The sequence below is a fragment of the Epinephelus lanceolatus genome, chromosome 13 (genome assembly GCF_041903045.1).
Source record: "Epinephelus lanceolatus isolate andai-2023 chromosome 13, ASM4190304v1, whole genome shotgun sequence".
Taxonomy (NCBI): domain Eukaryota; kingdom Metazoa; phylum Chordata; class Actinopteri; order Perciformes; family Serranidae; genus Epinephelus; species Epinephelus lanceolatus.
The window spans coordinates 10,807,084-10,829,639 of record NC_135746.1 but is presented as its reverse complement, the minus strand read 5'-3'; the positions used below and the strand labels follow the sequence as shown (position 1 = coordinate 10,829,639).

At 40.9% G+C, this 22,556-nt stretch overlaps 1 protein-coding gene and 1 pseudogene across 1 annotated transcript in view; both read left to right on the top strand.

The window, feature by feature from the left end:
• Positions 1 to 392: 392 nt before the first annotated feature.
• Positions 393 to 22,556, top strand: part of stum (stum, mechanosensory transduction mediator homolog) — a 44,138-nt gene continuing 21,974 nt past the window's right edge. The window contains exon 1 of the mRNA XM_078173719.1: positions 393 to 1,344. Within this exon, the coding sequence (XP_078029845.1) occupies positions 1,134 to 1,344 (211 nt within the window). The 5' untranslated portion in view covers positions 393 to 1,133. The remainder of the gene's footprint in view (positions 1,345 to 22,556) is intronic.
• LOC144466578 (E3 SUMO-protein ligase ZBED1-like) lies at positions 11,360 to 13,349 on the top strand (annotated as a pseudogene).

Here is a 22,556-nt window from a genome sequence, read left to right as displayed (position 1 = left end):
TCTGTGTTTACAGCTATAAATCTAGTCATATATCCACATGGATGAGCAGAACTGGGTTTTAAAACATGTTTTACAATATTTACTACAGTATTGTGACAGACTAATCCCTTTCTTCAATATCTGTGAAAATGAATTTAATAAATGAAACAAACAGAACTACAATCTATTCACATCAAGCTATAGAAAATATTTCTCTCTTCATGCTTATTCTATACACTAACAATCTGAATGAGAGTTGAATGAATTTTTGCCTTCAATCACTTATTCATTGAAGGACGGCTTGTTGAATGTGACCACACTGAGCGGTAACGTTAGATTGGTGCACTGTTCCTTTAAATGGGGGGAGAGGATGAGGAGCAGAGGGAGAGAGAGAGAGAAGAAGAGAAGGAGAGGGAGAGGGGAGCCGTAGCAGAAAAAGGGGGGTTGTTGTGTGCACTTTCTCTTTGTCCTGGAGAGGTGTGTGGGTTGAGCGTGATTTGACCGTAAGACAGAAAGTGACTTCAGAGGGAATTACTGAAGAGCTGAACATCTTTCAAGGATTTTTTTTCTTGGAGGAACTGTCACTGATTCAACATGTTGGACATGGAAACAAATGGCCGATATCATTGATCTCTGATGAGAACTTTTAAGGACGTGAAGGGATTTAAATGAGGATAAGTCAACAGTCTTTAAAAGATTTTCTTCAAGAAAAAGTCTTGCTTTACTTCTGACTGTTTCTTGGTGGGACTTCAACAGCTGGATCAGTGTGAAGGTTTTCAAAGTTGACTTTGGGGAAATATTAAAGGATATTTAATTATATTCCTCGGGATTAGAATCAAATTCTGGTTATTTTGAAGACTTTTTTTGCAAATTTAAAACAGCTTTACACTACTTTTAGACAACTTGTTGATATTATTTATTTGCTCGTGAATCTGACTTACTGTAGGTGGTGAGCCAACTGTGAGATGTACTGCTAAATATTTCATCTATTCTCAAAGGATACAATCAATCAACATCGATCATTTTCACCTTCTTCCACTTAGTCCAGAGGGACAGTGACTGAGAGGAAAAATCACTTGCAGAAACCTACCTCAAGAACCAACCACTTTCATTATTAATACATAAACCAGAAAGAGGAAGAGAGGCAGACAGAGATGGCACAGATAGATGGAGGAAAAGAGCAGGGGCGTGTCAAGGACCAGGACCAGCCTGGAGCCAAAGCTGCTGTTGGAGGCCCAACAGCAGGCGGAGGAGTGGTGGTGGAGGTCAGGGAGAAGAAGGGACCTCTGCGGGCTGCGATACCCACAATGCCTTTCCCTCTGGCTGTCATCTGTCTGTTTCTGAACACCTTCATACCTGGACTCGGTAAGCTGTGAATCACACTTCCCTCCTCTTCCCATCTGTAATGTACTCTGTATTCAGTGTTCATGTGCTTATAAAAGTCAGAACTGAGAAACAGACAGAAACTCAGTGAAGTTGAAGGAATACTTCACCCACAAAAATTATCATTTGTATGTTAACCTTGAATTTGTGAAACGTTTTTCTTGCAAGCATCACCCGTGAACGCAGAACCCAAAAACAGAAAATTCTTCATGAATTTAAGTTATAGGGATCCAATTTCAACACAGCAAAAAACTCTAATCCAAGTCTCATTTATCCAGTCGTATGCTCAGTACTTCCCAAACACATGCTAAAACCTCAGTATTTAAAACGGAACATAAAGTAAAACTTATCTACGCTCTCTTCAAAGCCAGACTCCACTGAGACAAACAGTAATTTTACCTCTCTGAACACAGGAGTTGCTGATGTATCACTGCCTCCATCAGTTTGTCTGTCTGTGTCATTATGTGACTTTAGTGAATCCGAGTTAACCCTTTAACACTTTCCCCGCCAGTTTTATTTTTAAGTTGCCAGCCACTGCCAGCATTGATGATCAAATTCACTTATCTTTTAAGACCCACAGAATAATTTGTTCTATGAATATGTAAACAGTATATACATAAAAGTAAAGAAGAGAGAAAATCAGTTTCACATTTACATTTTTTGCTTTTTCTAATTTCCTTACATCAGTTTAGACTGTATAAATGAAAATAATAATAATGATAATGAAAATGAAAGTGAGAATAATATTCTCTTCGAAGTATAGTGGGACACATTGCCACGTTCAGTGATCGTTCAGTCCTCTGTTGTCTCCGTCTCCTCTGTGCTTGTCTTGTCCGTGTGTAGCTGTCACCGTCATGACGATCCCGTTTCGTCCCACCGAACTTGTTTGCTTCTTCGTCCAAATTGGGTTCAGAATGTTGATCAAAAAGGAATTGTCGGAGTCTGAGTGTATCAACATTTTCCATCAGCTTCTTCGTTGTTTGTTTTTGGACACTGCAGTGCTGGTCTATTTCACAAGACGTGTAACAGCGCCCCCTATCTTATAACAGTGAAAACACAGATTGTCAATGGCGGGGAAAGTGTTAAAACACAAAAGTCACACAATACACAAACTAACTAACGAATCGAGGCAGTGGTAGATCAGCAGCTCCTGTGTTCAGCAAGGTAAAATTACAGTTTTTGCAATGGGGTCTGGCTTTAACAAGAGCATGGATAAGTTTCTCTTTCGATTAAGTTCTCCTTTTGAAAGGCAAGGTAAGTGGCCTAATGGCAAGTGGTGAAAATATTCTAAATATTGGTATGCTTACAGTCACTTTTAAATAGTACAGTCATAAATAGTCAGATTTTAGTGACAGTGAAGTAGTACTGAGCATATGACTGGATGAATGAGACTTATTATACTGCATGAGTCGTGACCCAGTTTGTGAACGGATGTTTTGATATAGTGTTGCTCAAGTCCTTAAAAATTTCCTCTGCTTTTGGGTTCTTCATTCACCGTGAAGGCATGTGAGAAAAACAAAGATTTCTTTACAAAATCAACATAACACGAGATGAGTAATTGATATAAAAATCGTCATTTGGGAGTGAAGTATTTCTTTAAGAAGAAAATAGAGAGAAAACAGTAAAACAAGAGACCGAGCAATTGTGAAACTGGAGGACCAACACTGACTTTCAGCCAATAACAAGATAAACAAACACAAGGGGCAATCTGAGGGGAATGTAGAGTGACCATAAACGTAGCAAGGAAAGTCTCACGCAGTGCCACAATTTAGTTGGGAAACGAACTATGTCCAACTTACAAGTCTCTCCATTGCTCTTCTGTTTTTACACATAACTCAAAGCTCTATCTGCCTATGCGTATATGTGTGTGTATTTTCCTGTGTGCATGCATACATGTGAGGAAAAAGGGCAAGAAAGCTAGAGACCCCGTTCACACCTTGTGTTATAATAAGAGTGTCAGGGTGTAAATATGCACAGCTTCAGTCTGCCAGGTGTTAATACACACAGTGAGTGTGGTGGGGTGAAATCGCATGACACCGGGTATAAAAATTCATCACAGGTGTTATAATTATGAGCAGTGTCATCATCGATGTGGGCGGATACATCACCACAGCAGGTAGAGACAGCATCAGTGTGGGTAGACTCAACATTTGTGCAATTATCATGGGTAGAAATCTTGACACTGATGTTCTAATTTTAGAAGACATTTAGACAGTGTCAGGAAAATATAATTACATACATCGTGAATTCTGGCATGTTTTTCCACCTATTCAAGCTGTGAAATAATGTTGATTCTGCTCATAATTCTAAGTTGAATTAAGCCTTTCCTTTTTGGGAGTAAGGTCACGATTTCAAAGCAAGCAAAATAAGCTCTTCATCAGCCCGCAGTGATAAACTCAAGTTGCCTCCTTGAGATCATAGAACATAATCCACTCTGCGGCCAAGACACAGGTTCATTGGGCATTTGCTCAGCCATCTAATCACCACATTTACTGTGGTTTTTGCACTCAAGATCACAATATGGAAGCACTGACTGGACTAAAGGTGGACATAACCACCATGACATCATCCACTGGTTTGTAGACGACCATTTTAAAGCCTGGAACTAGGGTTGGGTCGGTATGAGAAAAAAAAACGGTCCGGTTTTTGTGAAAAACCGCATCAAGTCGGTAATACCAGATTTTCGCCACTTGGGGGCGCAATTGACTCATTTAAAATAAAAAACGACCATAGGACAACAGAGTGACAGTAACAAGTTGTTTCTTTTATTCCTTACAAATAAATTTTGCAGCTTACTCAATCAGTACAAACAAGGGTTGCCTCCTTCGTCTGGCTCAAAGCCAAAGTGTCCTTAGTGGCGCATTCTTTGATTTCTTTGAGACTAAATTGTCCGCCATTATCGACTCCCCAGGCTACAGTAGAGGCCTTGGCGCATGCGCACTCACCCGTCTCCGCCAGGAATGTCCGCAGTCATTCGGGTTTCCATAGTCGAGCACACTTCCGCGTTGTAGTTTCCTGTAAAAATGTCCGCGAAAAATCCCCGCGATGTGAAAAATACATGCCGAGCAGTCTTTAGTGTGACACTAGTGCGCGGAGCGGAGTCCGCGCGGTTGTGTTTTGTGCGCACAGGGCTTGCGGACGTTCGCTTTTACTGGGCGGACCTCCGCAGAGTCTGCTCCATGTACGTTCCGCCCGAGTATGCGGTCCGGTCAGTCTCAAAAAAAAAAAAAAAAACGGTCCAAGACGGAGTACCGAACCGAATTGGTATTACCGAGAACCGACCCAACCCTACCTGGAACTTGGCATTTTGGCCGTCACCATCTTGTTTTTTTGGAGCAAGAAGTGATGAAATGAGAGGATGGAGCTGAAGGGGAGCAAGGGGTAGATCCATGCCCCAAGGAAAGGAGCTAAGCCTTGTGTCTGATTTTTCCCAGTAGCCACTCACACTATTGCAGTGAAAAATCTCCTGCGGCCCAAAAAGCAGTTTCTCCATAGACAAACACTGTAAAAAAGATGTCCATAAAACTGTCGACTGGGCCCCTCAAACTGCAAACAATTAAGAGTCTTAGTTCTATGAATAGAGGTTTTTATTTTGTAAAACTTTCTTTTTAAAGTTTTTTTTGGGGGCATTTTAGCCTTTAATTGATGAAGCGTGAAAGGGGGAGAGAGAGAGAGGGAGTGACATGCAGCAAAGGGCCCCAGGCTGGAGTCGAACCCGGGCTGCTGCAGCAACAGCCTTGTAGATGGGGCGCCTGCTCTATCCACTAAGCCACCAGCGCCCCCGTAAAACTTTCTTTGAGCCGTGAAAAGTGATTTAAAAATCCTTAACATCATCACAGTGTAAGGTCTACGAAGCAAGCGGGAACTCATGGGCAGGGCCAAAGGAAGAAATACCACTTTACTTTTTTTGCCGTATGTGATGGCAAGATGCCACCTATTCATTGCTCTGAATAGGTGCCATCTTGGGGTCTGGTATCTACTTATCATTACATATCTATGGATGGACCTGACTGAGAATCTGAGGACACTGCTATGGTAGTGACTTGTCAATCACAAGGTTAACTCGCTCTGAAGCATACTCTGCTTTACTGTCTATTTTACTCTCAATGGGATTTTTAAATTGCTTTTCCTGGCCCAAGGAAAGATTTAAAAATATAAAACCTTCATGGATGAAAAAAATCTGCAATAGAAAGAGTCATTTTGACCATGTTTGCAGTTCAATATGTCCTGTCAGCTGCTTATCAAACGTCCCTTTTATAATGGTGGTCAATGGAGAAAGTGCTTTTTAGGCCACAGGAGATTTTCTGCTGCAATACAGAGAGTGGCCACTGTGAAAAATGAAAGCAGGGCTGAGCAGCGTTCCTGGGGCCTGAGATAACCCCTTGTGCTGAAGGCACCATGCCATCATGTGACCTATTATAAAACAGTATGTCTACCCTTTGGGTTTTCATACATACAATATTTATTCTTGACATAAACTCAGTGGCCAATTCAATGTTAAGTTTTGATTGTCAGAGAGGTGATAATCTCTATGCTTACTACTGAGATTGTAGTTTGCAGTGGACTGCATTATATTGAGAACCTTTCTAATGTTTTGCTGTTGTATTTATAAAACCCTAATAATCTTAAGATTTTCATCTTCTAAGTGGGTCAGTCTTATTCTCTTAACTTTGTGAAGGCTATTTGATGCAGATCCAGATTATTGTCTATTGTTAGGATGCCTCTGTCCTCCCCTCATCTAATTTCCAGTTAATCCCTCACTTGGTTGAATGTCTGTGTATAGCAAGATTATGTAACAACATCTGGTGAAGACACACACAAACACTCACTCTGGTTTGATCAATTTTATATACACAAACTCATATTTACTTGGGTCATTTCTGGGGAATTTGCATACACTCACATTAATTTCCTTAATTCCCTGGAGACTAACCTCATCCCCCCTAACCCTAATGCCAACCTTAACTACTGACCCAAAAATCTGCTTTTTTCTGCTTGGGGAAACTGCCTTGTCCCCAGTTGGACAAGCCGTACTCAATTAACTGGTCTTAAGTCTGAAATATGTCCCCAAATGTAGCCTAAGGGCCCATTTATACTCCCTTCACATACAAAAATAGATAGGTCTGTTTCAAGCATTGAAAATGTCATTGCCCTCAGATGTCCATGTGTCGTTTTTGGTTGCATAGAGAGGGCAGAGTCAAAAGTTAAACACAACAACAAACGAGATAACGGGGGTAGAGGTCGTAATATTGTACCTTTAAACAAATGCAGCATTGCAGACAGTTTGAGAAACAATTACAGACCCTTTTAGGGCCAGACACAATGACGTAATTTTATTAGCTGGAGGCAAAACCTGCCTCTCCACCACAGGGCTGTAGGCTACGTAGGAGTCTTAAAATGTCATCTTGTTGTGTTACTGGGAGCCAGAATAGAAGGAGTCATGGCTCAAAACTTAAATTTTATCACATACCAGCTGCCATTGCCCGTCAATAAAAACAAAGACAACTATGGTTAAATGTGTTAAGTAAAAAGGACTGGACGGAGACGGTTAAGTTAATCACACATTCACTCTCAGCGTTCTGCTTCTGTGTCCTCAGACAGAGTGCCGAGAGTACATTCTGCCACTCTGAGATTGCGGTGCTTTAGATAATCGAACTTTACATTCAGGCAGCGCTCTGAATTTATGAACAGTTCAACTTGTGCCAGAGTCACTCCGGCACTAGGAATCAGAGTCCTGCACGGGTCCAATTTTCAAGATCCACCCCGACCCGCAGACATACAAAACTGCACCCGAACCGCAAACCCGCACATCAGTGCCGCAACCCGGTCCGACCCGTTGAAACAGGGACCCACAGCCCGACCCGTAACCTGGATTTAAAGTAATCATTTTGGGTCATATTGGCTGAATATTGAACAGCATATCGCCAACGACCTAAATGAAGCAGCTCTCACAATAAAAACCTGACTTTAGCTCCATCATCAACCCTCTGTGTTCTTCTCCCATACGAGTGTAAAAGCACTCGTTTGTTACGTTTAATGCTTTTAAACTTTTAATCTATATAAAGGAACTTTACATGTGTAATAATAGACTTACTTTCTGTCCAGAGCGACGTTCAGCAGTTACGAGCCCTCACGTGTTTTTAGAATCCATCGAGAAGAGAAGTAATCCATCAGGGAAACACTTCAGAAACATTATAAAGTGATAGTTGTACGTTTTATCCACTTATTTCTCAAATACCTAAATAATTATTTACTGTTTTGGAAGCGCCGCTTGTTAGACGGTGGCAGCCATGTTGATTCTCTCGTCCAATCACAAATTGTGTTATTAGATGGTGAAACGCGTGTAAACAGCTGAACCAATGACCGTTGCGAAATAGCGGAAGCGATCCTCAGAGAGTAAAAAATGACCAAGATAGTCATCTGTAGTTTAGTATTTTATATTAATTTTGATGTGTTTATCTAAAACCCACGATCCAGCCCGCATGTTATTTTTTCCACCCAGATCCGAACCCAGGAAAAAAAAAATTTTTTAAAAAACACCCGCAAATCAGCTGTTTTTGCGGGTACCCGTCGGGTACCCGACCCAGTGCAGGACTCTGCTAGGAATGAGTATTTCTATATGACTCGCATGATCTTCCTCCATTGTCTAAAACAAACCAACAGAACTTGCTGGCTAGCGCTGGCTAATGTCTGGAGAATTGTGTTGTGTCCAGCTAAGCCATGCCCACCAAAAAAGGTCACTGTTCACTAACAGTAAAAGGGTCTATGTACATCCCAACACCCGGAAGGAGGATACTTTCCCTATTTTTACTGTATATTACTACATATGATTATATATTACCAATTCGTACCATTCTGCCATTGTTTAAATGTTTTCATCATCTCCTATCTCGCCTGAACTACACTACACTGCCTCCACTATCTCCAATGGCTCTGTTTAATTTTACCGTATCCATAAGCTTTCAGAAAACATACACATACGGACAAAGTGTAGGGATACACAATAATATCGGCACATCATTGGTATTGGCAGATATCGTCTTTAGAATCGGCCAATATGCCTTTTCTTGTCTCCATCTGCTGGTGGGCCATCACGATAAGAGTATTCATGAATAGTATGATGTTAATTCCACTACTGAAGACACTTGATGATCACTAAAGTTAGGTGGAGAAAAAAGTAGATATATCGATATCGGTATCGGTTATCGGCCAAATAAGTTGTAATATATCAGCATAGCGGATATTGGCAAAACATCCAACATCGTGCATCCCTAAAACATGATCACAGATTATGGACAGAAGGCACTGTCTGTCTGTGTATCTGACACTGAGTATAAATGAGCCGTAAAACTTGAGATACACACACACACAGAGCAAAGCACAGCACCCAGCATCAGACTAATCGATATGTTGATCCTTACTTTGTAGCCTACATGACAAAGCCTGTGGAGCTAGACTGACTTACACACACATGCGCGCGCACACACACACACACACACACACACACACACACACACACACACACACACACACACACAGAGTCATTCACTAATCTAGATTAGCTCAGTGGTTCAGTTCAAAAGCTGCAGCACTTAAAATGATAATGAAGAATAACTTATTTTAAGAGTAGAATATAATTGTGTCCCAGTTAAGTAAAAATCACATTGTGTGAATGATCAAACGGGTAAAGAGAAGACGGAGATAAAGAAAAGAAGAAACAAAATCAACAGAGGTACTTCAGATGTTGTTCTCTAAGAGAATTGTAAGACCGGTGTCTCCATAGCAATCACTCAGATCTGAGTCTATCACCAAATAACCTATGATGTGTTCTCTCCACCCCTCGCCTCTGATATATTGGTCACAGCTTTCTGGAGACTTATTATGTGTGGGTTTGTCATCTCTTTTATCTTCTCTATCTGCTGAAGGAGGCTTTAGATACCAAGGTCTGAATCTCTCCTCTGATTCATTCACTCTTTTCCTCTCACTTTTACACACATTTAACAGTCTACTTTGCTGCAACCTGTCTTTAGTAAGCGTCCAATCACTGACTGCTTGAAAATGTCACAAACACATATGTAAGAAAACAAGGTCAGAAAAAAAACACCGTGACCCACATCTTCAGTTTTTCCCCCCTTTTAGCGGGAACGTTTTCCTGACAAGTTGCCTCGATTGTCCCCAACATGTATGAAAAGCATCAAGGCAGCGCCTCGTCTAGGTGTGCGAGTGTGTATGTAGGTTGGCCTGAATGCCTTGACATTTCGTTGAATAGCTGCGGCTAGTTGCCATGACGACGCTGACTGAAATGAACACAATGCACGCATGTGTTTGTGAGAGTGTGTCTCAATGCCGTTTGGATCTAACTGACTGAAAACAGTGGCTTGTTCTATTCAACCGACTGCAGTGCTGTAAAATGACAAATAATGTGTAGCACAACAGACGTATAAAGTCAATTCCGGGCATTTTGTGCTTTATGTTTGCTGCTGTAACACTGCCGTGAAGAAGAATCTGTTTGCTGAGAAGCATTAACTGGATGGCTGAAACTTGAAAACTCAAGTCACATTTTCTGAGGCTAACATTGATAAAATGGTAAACATGTTGTGTGTTTGAAAGTACTCATTTATCATACGTGGCTGCGCTGAGATACTTAATATCTAATAGCCAGTGTTGGGAAGGTTACTTTTAAAAATTTAACAGGTTACAGATTAGTTACCCTGTTAAATATTTAATAGGTAATGTAACAACCGTAATAACTCATCAATGTACTTATTACATTTGATTATTTTTCTAGCAAATGTTTTAAACTGGAAAGTAAAGTTGAAAAGTCCTAAAAACAGTGTATGAAAGTTACACTCAAGTTTACCCCGATTGCTTCATCTGTGTTTCAGAGCAACAGAATTAATGTTATATTCAACATATGAGTCTTTATACAAAAAAGAATATTCGGATGTAGACTAATCCCTTTATAATCGCCAACATTTTGATTAGTACCTGTAATTTACTGACATATTTTTCTCCTGTATCTATATATCTATAATGGATTACAATTGGGGTTGTGTGATAGTGATGCACAAGTCAGGGATTTTAAAAACCGCGTCAACCCAGCCCGTCATGAGAGTCAATTTGCCCTGCCTGACCCGTAATCATATGTGTTAATCAATGACCCAAAACTGACCCATACTCCTGACCATAGCTATTGACCCTCCTACTGTTGGCTCTAGTGTGTGTCATTTCCAGTAAATATCACAATATTAAATGTGTTTTCTGTTTTAAAAAGGACAAATGTAGGAAGACAGCAAATACTCATCCAAGTATGATGTTGAGCACACAGCTGATATCCTTCATGGTTTGTTTAAATGAGCGCACAGCTGATAGGTACAGTGGTTTGTTAACATGATGTTTCAGATATGCATACTCTAAGGATTCAGCGTGGAGCGACACTTGCTCGCTTGCTGTTAGGACATGCTGTTAGGGCTACATATTCTCAGCTAGAAATATTTTTACCAGACCTTATGTCCAGAGATTCAAATATGTCAGAATTTAGCAGACGTATGACTAGGCCTGTCGCGATAATCAATAAATCAATTAATTGCACGATAATTAAAAATGAGCTCGATAAGTTTGCCGGGCTCGATAATTTTTCATTTACCAAAGACACTGGACAATGAGTTAACTTCGCTGCATCCGTCTCGACCGACTCCTCTCGGCTCCTTAGCGTAATGAGGAGTGAACCCTCCTGTTAGTCACTCTGTCTCTGTGTAGGGAGGCGGGGCACCTGGCGCACCACAGAGTGCAGCATGAGAGGCCCGTGAGGAGTAGAGGGAGAGATTTGGAGGAATAAATAACAATGGAATTGGTTTCTAAGCTGAAAGCAACAGCTGACATGTGGGAACACTTTGGATTTAAGCCAAATGACCGCAGTGAACCGCAGAACATAAATGAGCCGGTATGTCGCATTTGTTTCAAAACAGTTTATGCTAAAAGCAGCAACACAACAAACATGCACCTTCACCTCAAACACACCCACCCGTTGCAGTTTTCCCAGCTGGGAAAAAAAACGTCTACCAAAGAGGCAGAGGGGGGCGTCACTGGGGCGTTTATGAAGCAAACGAAATATAAACGTGACAGAGCCAAATGGTGCGTACTCACAGACGGTGTAGTTCGCTACATCGCCAAAGAGATGCAGCCCTTTAACACCGTCGAAAAGCCGGCATTTCGACAAATGTTACAAACATTTGACCGGCAGTACGAATTGCCAGGGAAAAGATACGTGTCACAAATAGCAATTCCACAACTGTACAACAACGTGAAAGACGACATACTGAAGGACATCAATTCCATTTTACTCTGCCACTACGGACATGTGGTCAAGCTCAAACATGACCCCCTATATGAGCTTGACCATACACTACATAACTGCTGACTGGACCCTGCACTCCAAGTGTTTAGACACCAGATATGTTCCAGATAACCATACTGCTGACACCCTTGGAGAAAACTTGAAGTCTGCTTTAGCAGACTGGGGACTGGATGTGCACAAACTAGTCTGCATCACTACAGACAATGGTGCTAACATTGTTGCTGCAGTAAGGAATCTTGGCTGGCCATGGCTCAATTGCTTTGGCCACAACCTCCATCTTGCTGTGTCCCATGGTCTGGACAGTGACAAAGATCGGACAGCGCGTGCCATAGGACTCTGTAAAAGTTTGGTCAACACATTCAACCTGAGCTGGATTAAGAGGAGAGACCTGAGGAAGGCACAGAGTGAGGCTAATCTTCCCCAACACAGTCTAATACTGGTGAGTAGTTCGTGTTTAATTCATCATTGATAGTTTCATTTAACAAAATATTAAGAGTTGTTATTTTTATTTTATAGCAGCCTGTAATGTCTGTACTTTCATGAGCATGTTTGTATTTATATATAATCAGAATCTAATTGAGACTGTAGTATTTTAGTATGCATATATGCCCTAGCATATATAAAATAACATACAAATATTCAAATTAATAATGATAAATAACGGAAATGTAAAAAGTTGTATTTAAGAATGTTGATATAGACTAAGTAATGAACAAGAACAATATTATCTTTCCCACAGGATGTTGCCACACGATGGGGCACTAAGCAGAAGATGGTAGAGAGGGTGCTGGAGCAACTCCCAGCCATAAGACATGTCCTGGTTCAAGACAGAAAACATAGCCACCTCAACCCAACCTGGCAGGATGTTTCTGTGTTGGAGTCCATCAACGCAGCAATGAAACCACTGGCTGACTTCACAGATGTGCTCTCAGGGCAAAAGTACGTCACAGTGTCCTCAGTTAAGCCTGTGCTGGAACTGATTAAAGGCGACCTTCTCTCTCCAGGCCCTGACGACACTGCACTGACAGCCAGTATTAAACAAAACATTTGCAGGGTACTGACTGAAAAATACAGCTCACCTGCAATCCAAGTCCTCCTGAGAAAGGCCACCATCTTGGATCCAAGGTATTGTGGCAGCATGGAGAAGGCAGATGCATTGGATGATGTCAAACATCAGCTTGTGCAAGAGCTACTGGACTTAAAAGAGCCAGAAGGAAGTGGAGAAGGTGCCAGTGGTGAGAGCTGCAGCAAAGCTGCTGGAGGAAACGAAGATGAACCTCCTGCTGCCGTGCCCACCAAGAAGAAGAGGCTGAGTGATCTTCTTCAAAACAGAAGAGCTCATCTCACAGGTCAGGCCCAGGCTGCAGTTCCAAAAAGAGTGCATGCTATTGCAGAGCTGACCAAGTTCCTCCAAGAAGATGCACTTGATGCATCTTGTGATCCCTTGATGTGGTGGCGTGACAATCAAAGAAGATATCCTTTGATGGCTAAGTTGGCCCAAAAATACATGTGCATTTGTGCAACAAGCACCAGCTCAGAAATAATGTTTAGCACAGCTGGCAACATTGCTACTCCTGAGAGATCCTGCCTTAAGCCACAGAAGGTCAACATGTTGGTCTTTCTTGCTTGAAATCTGCCAAACTAAAGTAGCTACAGATTTGCATATGGCCTGTTGAGGCACCTGCTTTTATTCATATGGAGTGTTTTTGTTGTTAGTTTGCACTTTTTGTTTACAAAGGTCCTAACTGGATTGGAAGTTTTGCCTGTTAAATATCTTAATGTCTGAGCCTAATGTTTAATATATATTGAAGTGCAATTTTGTTTACAGAGACTTTATACTTTAGCCTATTTATTGTTTCAGTTGTGTGTGGTTTTTATTTGAGGTTTTTTTTTTCTTATCAGCAACAGGGTCTATTTTATATATTGCTTTTGGTTGTGTGTGGTTTTTATTCAAGTGCATTTTTTGTTTACAAAGGTCCTAACTGGATTGGCAGTTTTGCCTGTTAAATATCTTAATGTCTGAGCCTAATGTTTAATATATATTGAAGTGCAATTTTGTTTACAGAGACTTTATACTTTATTTATTGTTTCAGTTGTGTGTGGTTTTTATTCAAGTGCATTTTTTGTTTACAAAGGTCCTAACTGGATTGGCAGTTTTGCCTGTTAAATATCTTAATGTCTGAGCCTAATGTTTAATATATATTGAAGTGCAATTTTGTTTACAGAGACTTTATACTTTATTTATTGTTTCAGTTGTGTGTGGTTTTTATTCAAGTGCATGTTTTGTTTACAAAGGTCCTAACTGGATTGACAGTTTTGCCTGTTAAATATCTTAATGTCTGAGCTTAATGTTTAATATACAGTACAGGCCAAAAGTTTGGACACACCTTCTCATTCAATGCGTTTTCTTTATTTTCATGGCTACCACAGCATCCTGCAGCGACATGCCATCCCATCCGGTTTGCGTTTAGTTGGACCATCATTTATTTTTCAACAGGACAATGACCCCAAACACACCTCCAGGCTGTGTAAGGGCTATTTGACCAAGAAGGAGAGTGATGGAGTGCTGCGGCAGATGACCTGGCCTCCACAGCCACCGGACCTGAACCCAATCGAGATGGTTTGGGGTGAGCTGGACCGCAGAGTGAAGGCAAAGGGGCCAACAAGTGCTAAACACCTCTGGGAACTCCTTCAAGACTGTTGGAAAACCATTTCAGGTGACTACCTCTTGAAGCTCATCGAGAGAATTCCAAGAGTGTGCAAAGCAGTAATCAGAGCAAAGGGTGGCTATTTTGAAGAAACTAGAATATAAAACATGTTTACAGTTATTTCACCTTTTTTTGTTAAGTACATAACTCCACGTGTTCATTCATAGTTTTGATGCCTTCAGTGAGAATCTACAATGTAAATAGTCATGAAAATAAAGAAAACGCATTGAATGAGAAGGTGTGTCCAAACTTTTGGCCTGTACTGTATATTGAAGTGCAATTTTGTTTACAGAGACTTTATACTTTATTTATTGTTTCAGTTGTGTGTGGTTTTTATTCAAGTGCATTTTTTGTTAACAGAGACTGACAGTCCATTTTATTTATTGTTTTTGGTTGTTTTGATTATTTATTTTGGATATTTACAATGTCTTTTTTCATAATACAATTCCAATTTTAAATATTCTTAAGAAATAAAAGTTTATTTATCTTTAAAAGGGTGTACTTGCATTATTATACCATTATTATTATATTAGTTGAAAAATGGTATCAAAACACCAATATTATCGTTTATCGCAATAATTTCTGGGACAATTTATCGTCCAGCAAAATTTGTTATTGTGACAGGCCTACGCATGACAGAAAGCCTGAGCGCAGGAGCACTGATTATAAAGCTGCTTGCTGTGTGAGTGAGAGAGATGGAGACAGAGAAAGAGGGAAGGGAAGGTGGAAGGTGAGCGATAGCACAGTGTTTCTTTATATTATTAACAACTTACTCAGAGCACTGCTTTGTCTGAAACCCACATTATTTTCCAACAAGCTTACCTAAACTGCAGGTCAACCTGCAGGCAACGTGGGGTATGGGTCGACACGTGCATCACTACTGGTGGTACCAAGGTATATTGAGTTATTCAGAAATCCAGAAGGTGTGATATTCAATACCGCCAAAAATACCGATGCTCCTGTGTCTTTTAATCTGATACGGAGATGCTGTACTGAAGCGATGTAATGCACAGCACACACCACCAGAGGTCAGCTTAACTAGTGGAACAGAAAGATGAGCTGAGAAAGATGGCGACTGCAAGTGGTGGGGAAAACGTTACAAAACTAGTCTTAAAGAAAGATGCCTCTGCCCCTGTTTGGGAGTACTGTCTCATAAAACTTTATCTTGAGCTGACTTCTTCAAACTACAACCACATGATTTTGTTCAACACATCATCTCCATGTAGCCCATAGATGCGTTGGTATCTGCCACGGCAACAAGTGTCATCAGCAAGCAGGGCACTTATTTCCCATCTAGTCATTATTCTATGGGCCGTTAAGTGTTTAAAGCCATTAAGACTTGTCTGAGTAGGCTAATTGCATACTGGAAACACAGCATTTTAGGCTAGACAATGACATATATGCTCTTATAACTTCTATCACCAGCAGCTCAGCTTTTACTTTTTTTTCTGGGTATGACGGTATAAAGAATATTAAAACTCCCAAAACATGTTTTTTTTCTGTTATGTGTTTATTTTATTTATTTATTTGTTTTTCCATTATTTTTATCATACTGTATTACCTTTACTTACTGTTCCTTCTCCTTTTATGATTTGTAACTCCATTACTACTACATATCATTTCTTAAAATGTGAATAAAAGAGAAACTCCCTAACACTGCTAATAGCAAAACAGTTTAGCTAGCTTAGCTCTTTCAAAAGATGACAAAACTTGCCAAATTAATTTCAGAGGTGGTCTTAAATTAACAATTTAACAAGCTATTTCTTGCCAGTTGGGGCAAGGCAAGCTGTTTCCCTCTTGTTTCAGTCTTTACTCAAGGCTAACTGGCTGACAGCTGAAGCTTAAGGCCCTACAGACTATGTGCTAAGTATGTTGCTGGAGCTAAGCATTGATTTACCCTAGTATTAACACTGGAATCGGGAAACAGATAGTGTGGCTCTGTCCAAAGTTTAAATAAATATGCCGAGCCTACAAGCAACTACTCCTGGACAAACAACTGTTTATCTGTCCGCCCATGCAACTCTGTACTGTACCTTTCCCCTGGTCTCTCAGCTGCTCCGGGCAGTTCACCAAAGGAACATTTACAGCATCTCACTCCCACAACCGCAGCCTGTAATTTTTACATTTCTGTTTGTTGGCCTATATGGATTAAACAAACAAGATATGTGGTTACAGGGCTGTGGAGGTGCAGGTAGGAATACATTTTGACTTTGGACAGAGCCAGGCTAGTTGTTTCCCCTGCTTCCACTCATTATGCTAAGCCACTGTAATTACCTGCTGTCATGATCTGCCCTGATCTCATCTTGAAGCCATGTTTTCTCCTTTGTTTAATTCTGCCCCACAGTCATACTTAGTGTTTTCTGTTTCATTTTTTCAATTCTCCTCTTGTTTTATATTATTTCACTTCCTGCCCTTGTGCTTTCCCACTGAATGATTGTCTGCCCCGCCATAGTTAGTTTCACCTGTCCCTCACTAGTTCTGCAGTCTACTCACCTGTTCTCACGTCCCTAGTTAGTGTCTCCATACCTTTACCTGCTCAGTGCCTTTGTTCTTTATTAGTTTGTCTTCATTTTTAGTTCGGAATTCTGTTACTAGGGATGGGTACCAAAACCCGGTATTAAACAGCCCCAGGGCTAAATTTTTTAAAGACCGCAGTATTGATAGGCTCCGTCGTTACCCATTATTTTATCAGTACTTTTTAACATTTTGTTTTAATTCATTGTCATCCTGCAGACTCTCACCTGCGCTCTGTGGGCTGAGCTCCTCAACACACACACCCCCACACAACACGGATTAAAGTCAATATACAGCAGAGACGACATGGTGGAAATAAAGTGATGTATCAATATTCTCATCTAAATCTCAGCAAGAAATTAAATGAGCAACACATTTTTGTCTCCCACAACAGTCAACATCAATTTCTAAGTAGCAGTTCTATGTTCTACAAACCTTACACACTTTTTCCTCAAAAGTTAGATGAGAAGATTAATTCTGCTCTCATGTCTGAGAGTGGTATTATTCTTTCCCAAGAAATAAAATGTTGAAATATTCCTTTGAGATTACACAGCAAAAATTATTTGATCATGGTTAGAAAACAATCGTCCTGATTAAAAGAAACAAACACTGAGTGTTGGTGCTGTATGAGACAGCGAGGATGCAAACAGCAATTACTGGTGTCAAAATCAGACTCAAGTAAAACAGTATTTTATATACAGTGTGATGGAGCCAAATAGAGGTGTTGTTTTCTGACAGTTCAAAATAAAATAACTGTGTCTACAAATATAAATTATATAATTAAAGAGCATTTTTTTTCTCAGTGACTATTAAATGTGAGAAAGAAAAGGTGTGTTTTAACACAATATAGCAGTGGTTAACAACCTTTTTCCTTTAATGACCCCTGTTCTTTTTTCAGTAAACTGCTGACTCCTGACTAAGTGACATATTTTGTGGATATTCTATATTACATTCAATGCATAACAATAACAGCACAGAGCAACAGATACACTGTACAATTAACCAAGACACCTAACTGCAGATTATCTCCTGAGAATACTGCATCAGAGATTAGTTTTCTTGATATCTGTAGGAACTTTTTAATGGATTCTCTGTATTATGTGTTATTTTTATTTTCATTTTAAATTTTTAACCATCATACATACTTTTGCTCTCTTAGCTCTTTGGCTTCTTCAACTGCGTACTTCTCTAATGCAGGACGAGGCTTTTGCACACAAAGTGAAGGCTCTGTGAATATAGCTTGTGTTCAGGTCTAATGTCTTGAATAATCATCTAAACTTTAAAAGTAATTTCATTTAGTTTTCTTTACAGAAATGAATGCAATGTTGAGATATAAGCCTACTCTCACTATATATATATGTATATATATATATATATATATATATATATATATATATATATATATATATATATATATATACAGTACAGGCCAAAAGTTTGGACACACCTTCTCATTCAATGCGTTTTCTTTATTTTCATGACTATTTACATTGTAGATTCTCACTGAAGGCATCAAAACTATGAATGAACACATGTGGAGTTATGTACTTAACAAAAAAAGGTGAAATAACTGAAAACATGTTTTATATTCTAGTTTCTTCAAAATAGCCACCCTTTGCTCTGATTACTGCTTTGCACACTCTTGGCATTCTCTCCATGAGCTTCAAGAGGTAGTCACCTGAAATGGTTTCCACTTCACAGGTGTGCCTTATCAGGGTTAATTAGTGGAATTTCTTGCTTTATCAATGGGGTTGGGACCATCAGTTGTGTTGTGCAGAAGTCAGGTTAATACACAGCCGACAGCCCTATTGGACAACTGTTAAAATTCATATTATGGCAAGAACCAATCAGCTAACTAAAGAAAAACGAGTCGCCATCATTACTTTAAAGAAATGAAGGTCAGTCAGTCCGGAAAATTGCAAAAACTTTAAATGTGTCCCCAAGTGGAGTCGCAAAAACCATCAAGCGCTACAACGAAACTGGCACACATGAGGACCGACCCAGGAAAGGAAGACCAAGAGTCACCTCTGCTTCTGAGGATAAGTTCATCCGAGTCACCAGCCTCAGAAATGGCAAGTTAACAGCAGCTCAGATCAGAGACCAGATGAATGCCACACAGAGTTCTAGCAGCAGACCCATCTCTAGAACAACTGTTAAGAGGAGACTGCGCGAATCAGGCCTTCATGGTCAAATAGCTGCTAGGAAACCACTGCTAAGGAGAGGCAACAAGCAGAAGAGATTCGTTTGGGCCAAGAAACACAAGGAATGGACATTAGACCAGTGGAAATCTGTGCTTTGGTCTGATGAGTCCAAATTTGAGATCTTTGGTTCCAACCGCCGTGTCTTTGTGAGACGCAGAAAAGGTGAACGGATGGATTCCACATGCCTGGTTCCCACTGTGAAGCATGGAGGAGGAGGTGTGATGGTGTGGGGGTGTTTTGCTGGTGACACTGTTGGGGATTTATTCAAAATTGAAGGCACACTGAACCAGCATGGCTACCACAGCATCCTGCAGCGACATGCCATCCCATCCGGTTTGCGTTTAGTTGGACCATCATTTATTTTTCAACAGGATAATGACCCCAAACACACCTCCAGGCTGTGTAAGGGCTATTTGACCAAGAAGGAGAGTGATGGAGTGCTGCGGCAGATGACCTGGCCTCCACAGTCACCAGACCTGAACCCAATCGAGATGGTTTGGGGTGAGCTGGACCGCAGAGTGAAGGCAAAGGGGCCAACAAGTGCTAAACACCTCTGGGAACTCCTTCAAGACTGTTGGAAAACCATTTCAGGTGACTACCTCTTGAAGCTCATGGAGAGAATGCCAAGAGTGTGCAAAGCAGTAATCAGAGCAAAGGGTGGCTATTTTGAAGAAACTAGAATATAAAACATGTTTTCAGTTATTTCACCTTTTTTTGTTAAGTACATAACTCCACGTGTTCATTCATAGTTTTGATGCCTTCAGTAAGAATCTACAATGTAAATAGTCATGAAAATAAAGAAAACGCATTGAATGAGAAGGTGTGTCCAAACTTTTGGCCTGTACTGTATATATATACACACATAAACAACCAAGATCCAGGAATACATCAGGAACATGGCCCCAAAAAATGAGCTGCTAAGTGAATACCTCAGGCAGCAGAAACCCGAGAATGCAGAAGAGGAGGACGACATCAAGAAATCCTACCAGTGGCTGGAAAAGGCTGGACTGAAAGAGAGCACAGAAGCACTAATCATGGCAGCACAGGAACAGGCACTTAGCACAAGATCAATAGAAGCAGGGGTCTACCACACCAGACAGGACTCAAGGTGTAGGCTGTGCGGAGATGCTCCTGAGACAGTTCAGTACATAATATCAGGGTGTAAGAAGCAGGCACAGAGTACATGGAACGCCATACCCAAGGGGCTGGCATAGCGTACAGAAACATCTGCACTGAGTATGGGCTGGAAGTCCCAAGGTCAGAATGGAAGACACCTCCTAAGGTGGTTGAGATGACCGAGCTAAGATCCTGAGGGACTTCCAGATCCAGACTGACAAACTGGTGATGGCTTACCCACCAGACGTCATGTTAATCGACAAGATGGCGAAGAAGAAGATGGCGGCAGTGGTGATAGATGTAGCAATCCGAGCAACGGCAACATCAGTAAGAAGGAACACGAGAAGCTCAAATAATACCAAGGGCTGAAAGAGGAGCTAGAAAAGATGTGGGGAGTAAAGGCAACAGTGGTGCCAGTAGTGATCGGTGCACTGAGGGCTGTGACGCCCAAACTGAGAGAGTGGCTCCAGCAGATTCCAGGTACAACATCTGAGGTCTCTGTCCAGAAGAGTGCAGTCCTAGGAACAGTTAAGATACTGTGCAGAACCCTCAAACTCCCAGGACTCTGGTACAGGACCCAAGCTTGAGGAAGACACACCACAGGACCCCCAGGTTGGGAACCAGTGCCATATAGGCTGTTGTTTCAGGAGTCTATTCTACACTCAGAGCTTTACAGCTGGCAGTAGATTCAATCTGACAACCCACTTCTCTCTGGTCCGCCTGTTTTAACTTTACATTAATCCTGCCTGACGTCATGTTGCCATCACCTCAGATTGCCCCTGCAATGTAATGAAGACTAAACAAATATCTATTGAGTACCAGAGAAGCTGTTAGTCATTGTAGTGTAAACAGATTAACGAGCTGTTGGCTTGTAAATAATTACACATACTTATTGTGAAGGGCACCACAGCTCACCACTTGAGATGTGTTACAATTTTTGCCATAAGAGGTTTGGAAAGTGTGAGGCTTGACACCAACAGCTACAGTGAATATACGATTTGACCCTGGATGTGAGTGCGTGGGTCGCAGAGGTCATGTGTGTGTGATTGATGGTATGTGATTGTGGAGACACTGCATCAGTGTACGCCGTCATGTTGAAATCTTGCTTCTGGATGTGTGGAGTGTGTGTGTGTCTGTGTGTGCAGTTCAGGACTTCTGTCTTTACGAGGACCGAATAAGTTCTCGGTGAATATAAGAAAAAACTGAGGACATTATTGTTCGTCCTCATTTCAACAAAATTAATTACGACTTATTAGTAAGTCTAACTTTGAACTTGCTGCAAGGTATGCCTGACCTCACCACCCACATAGTGTAGTCTGACTCTAATCAGCACCAAGAATCAGTCACTTATACGGAGTTGTGAATGGTTGCAAGGCTTAAAAGAGGCTCTATACTGCACAACATAACGTACTGCTGATTTAATTGCAGCTGCTGAGGTGTTATCAGAGATGCGACGATGTACAAACATTCCCATGTGACAGCAGGATGGTTTGATGTCTCTTGTGACCTGTTCCGTCTCATCTCCAATGCTCCTGATGTTGTTTTTGTAGATTAGGGCCAAGGAAGTCAGTTGTTTCCTCTAAATCAAAGACAGGCTGCTCGTTAAACCAGAATGTCTTGTTTTCTATTTCCACACGTGGTAATTACAGAAGATGCATGGTTGTAGAGCAAGCACTGGGAGCAGTGCTAAGCTGTCAGGCCGTCACAAGTTGCCCATCCACCTGCTTTATTTGCATTTTCACTTGTGTATGAGAGAAGCTGAGCAGAAATGCCCAAAATTAAAAAACATTTCGAAATATGACGATTAGAAATATACATTTGAGGGAGGTGGAAAAATTGGTATATCAATAAAGGGTAAATGCAGCTAAGTGCAATGGAAAGAGACTGAGCGAATGAATGATGATGAACCATGATTGCATACGCCTCTGTCAGATCTGTCCGTCATCCTTGGATGGCTTTTACTGCACTTATGTATGTCCATTGGGCTGTTGCCAGAACTCCTCCAAGAGCTAATAGCTGTGATATTATTTGTTTAAAACAGTGATTCCCAACTGTCATAACTGTGTTTGGCCATGTCGTCATGCTAGTTTGCTGCCTCTGTTAAGTAGCTGTCTGTTATTCACTTACTCTGGGAATGGGACTTCAAAATAAAAGCTTTGTGCCAGAAATTCACTATGCTTCAAAATAAAGCATGTATTTAACAAACTTGACACATGTGCAAGTCACTAACAATCCTTTCAGAATGGACCCATGATCCACTTTTGGACCACGACCTACCAGTTGGGAACCACTGGTTTA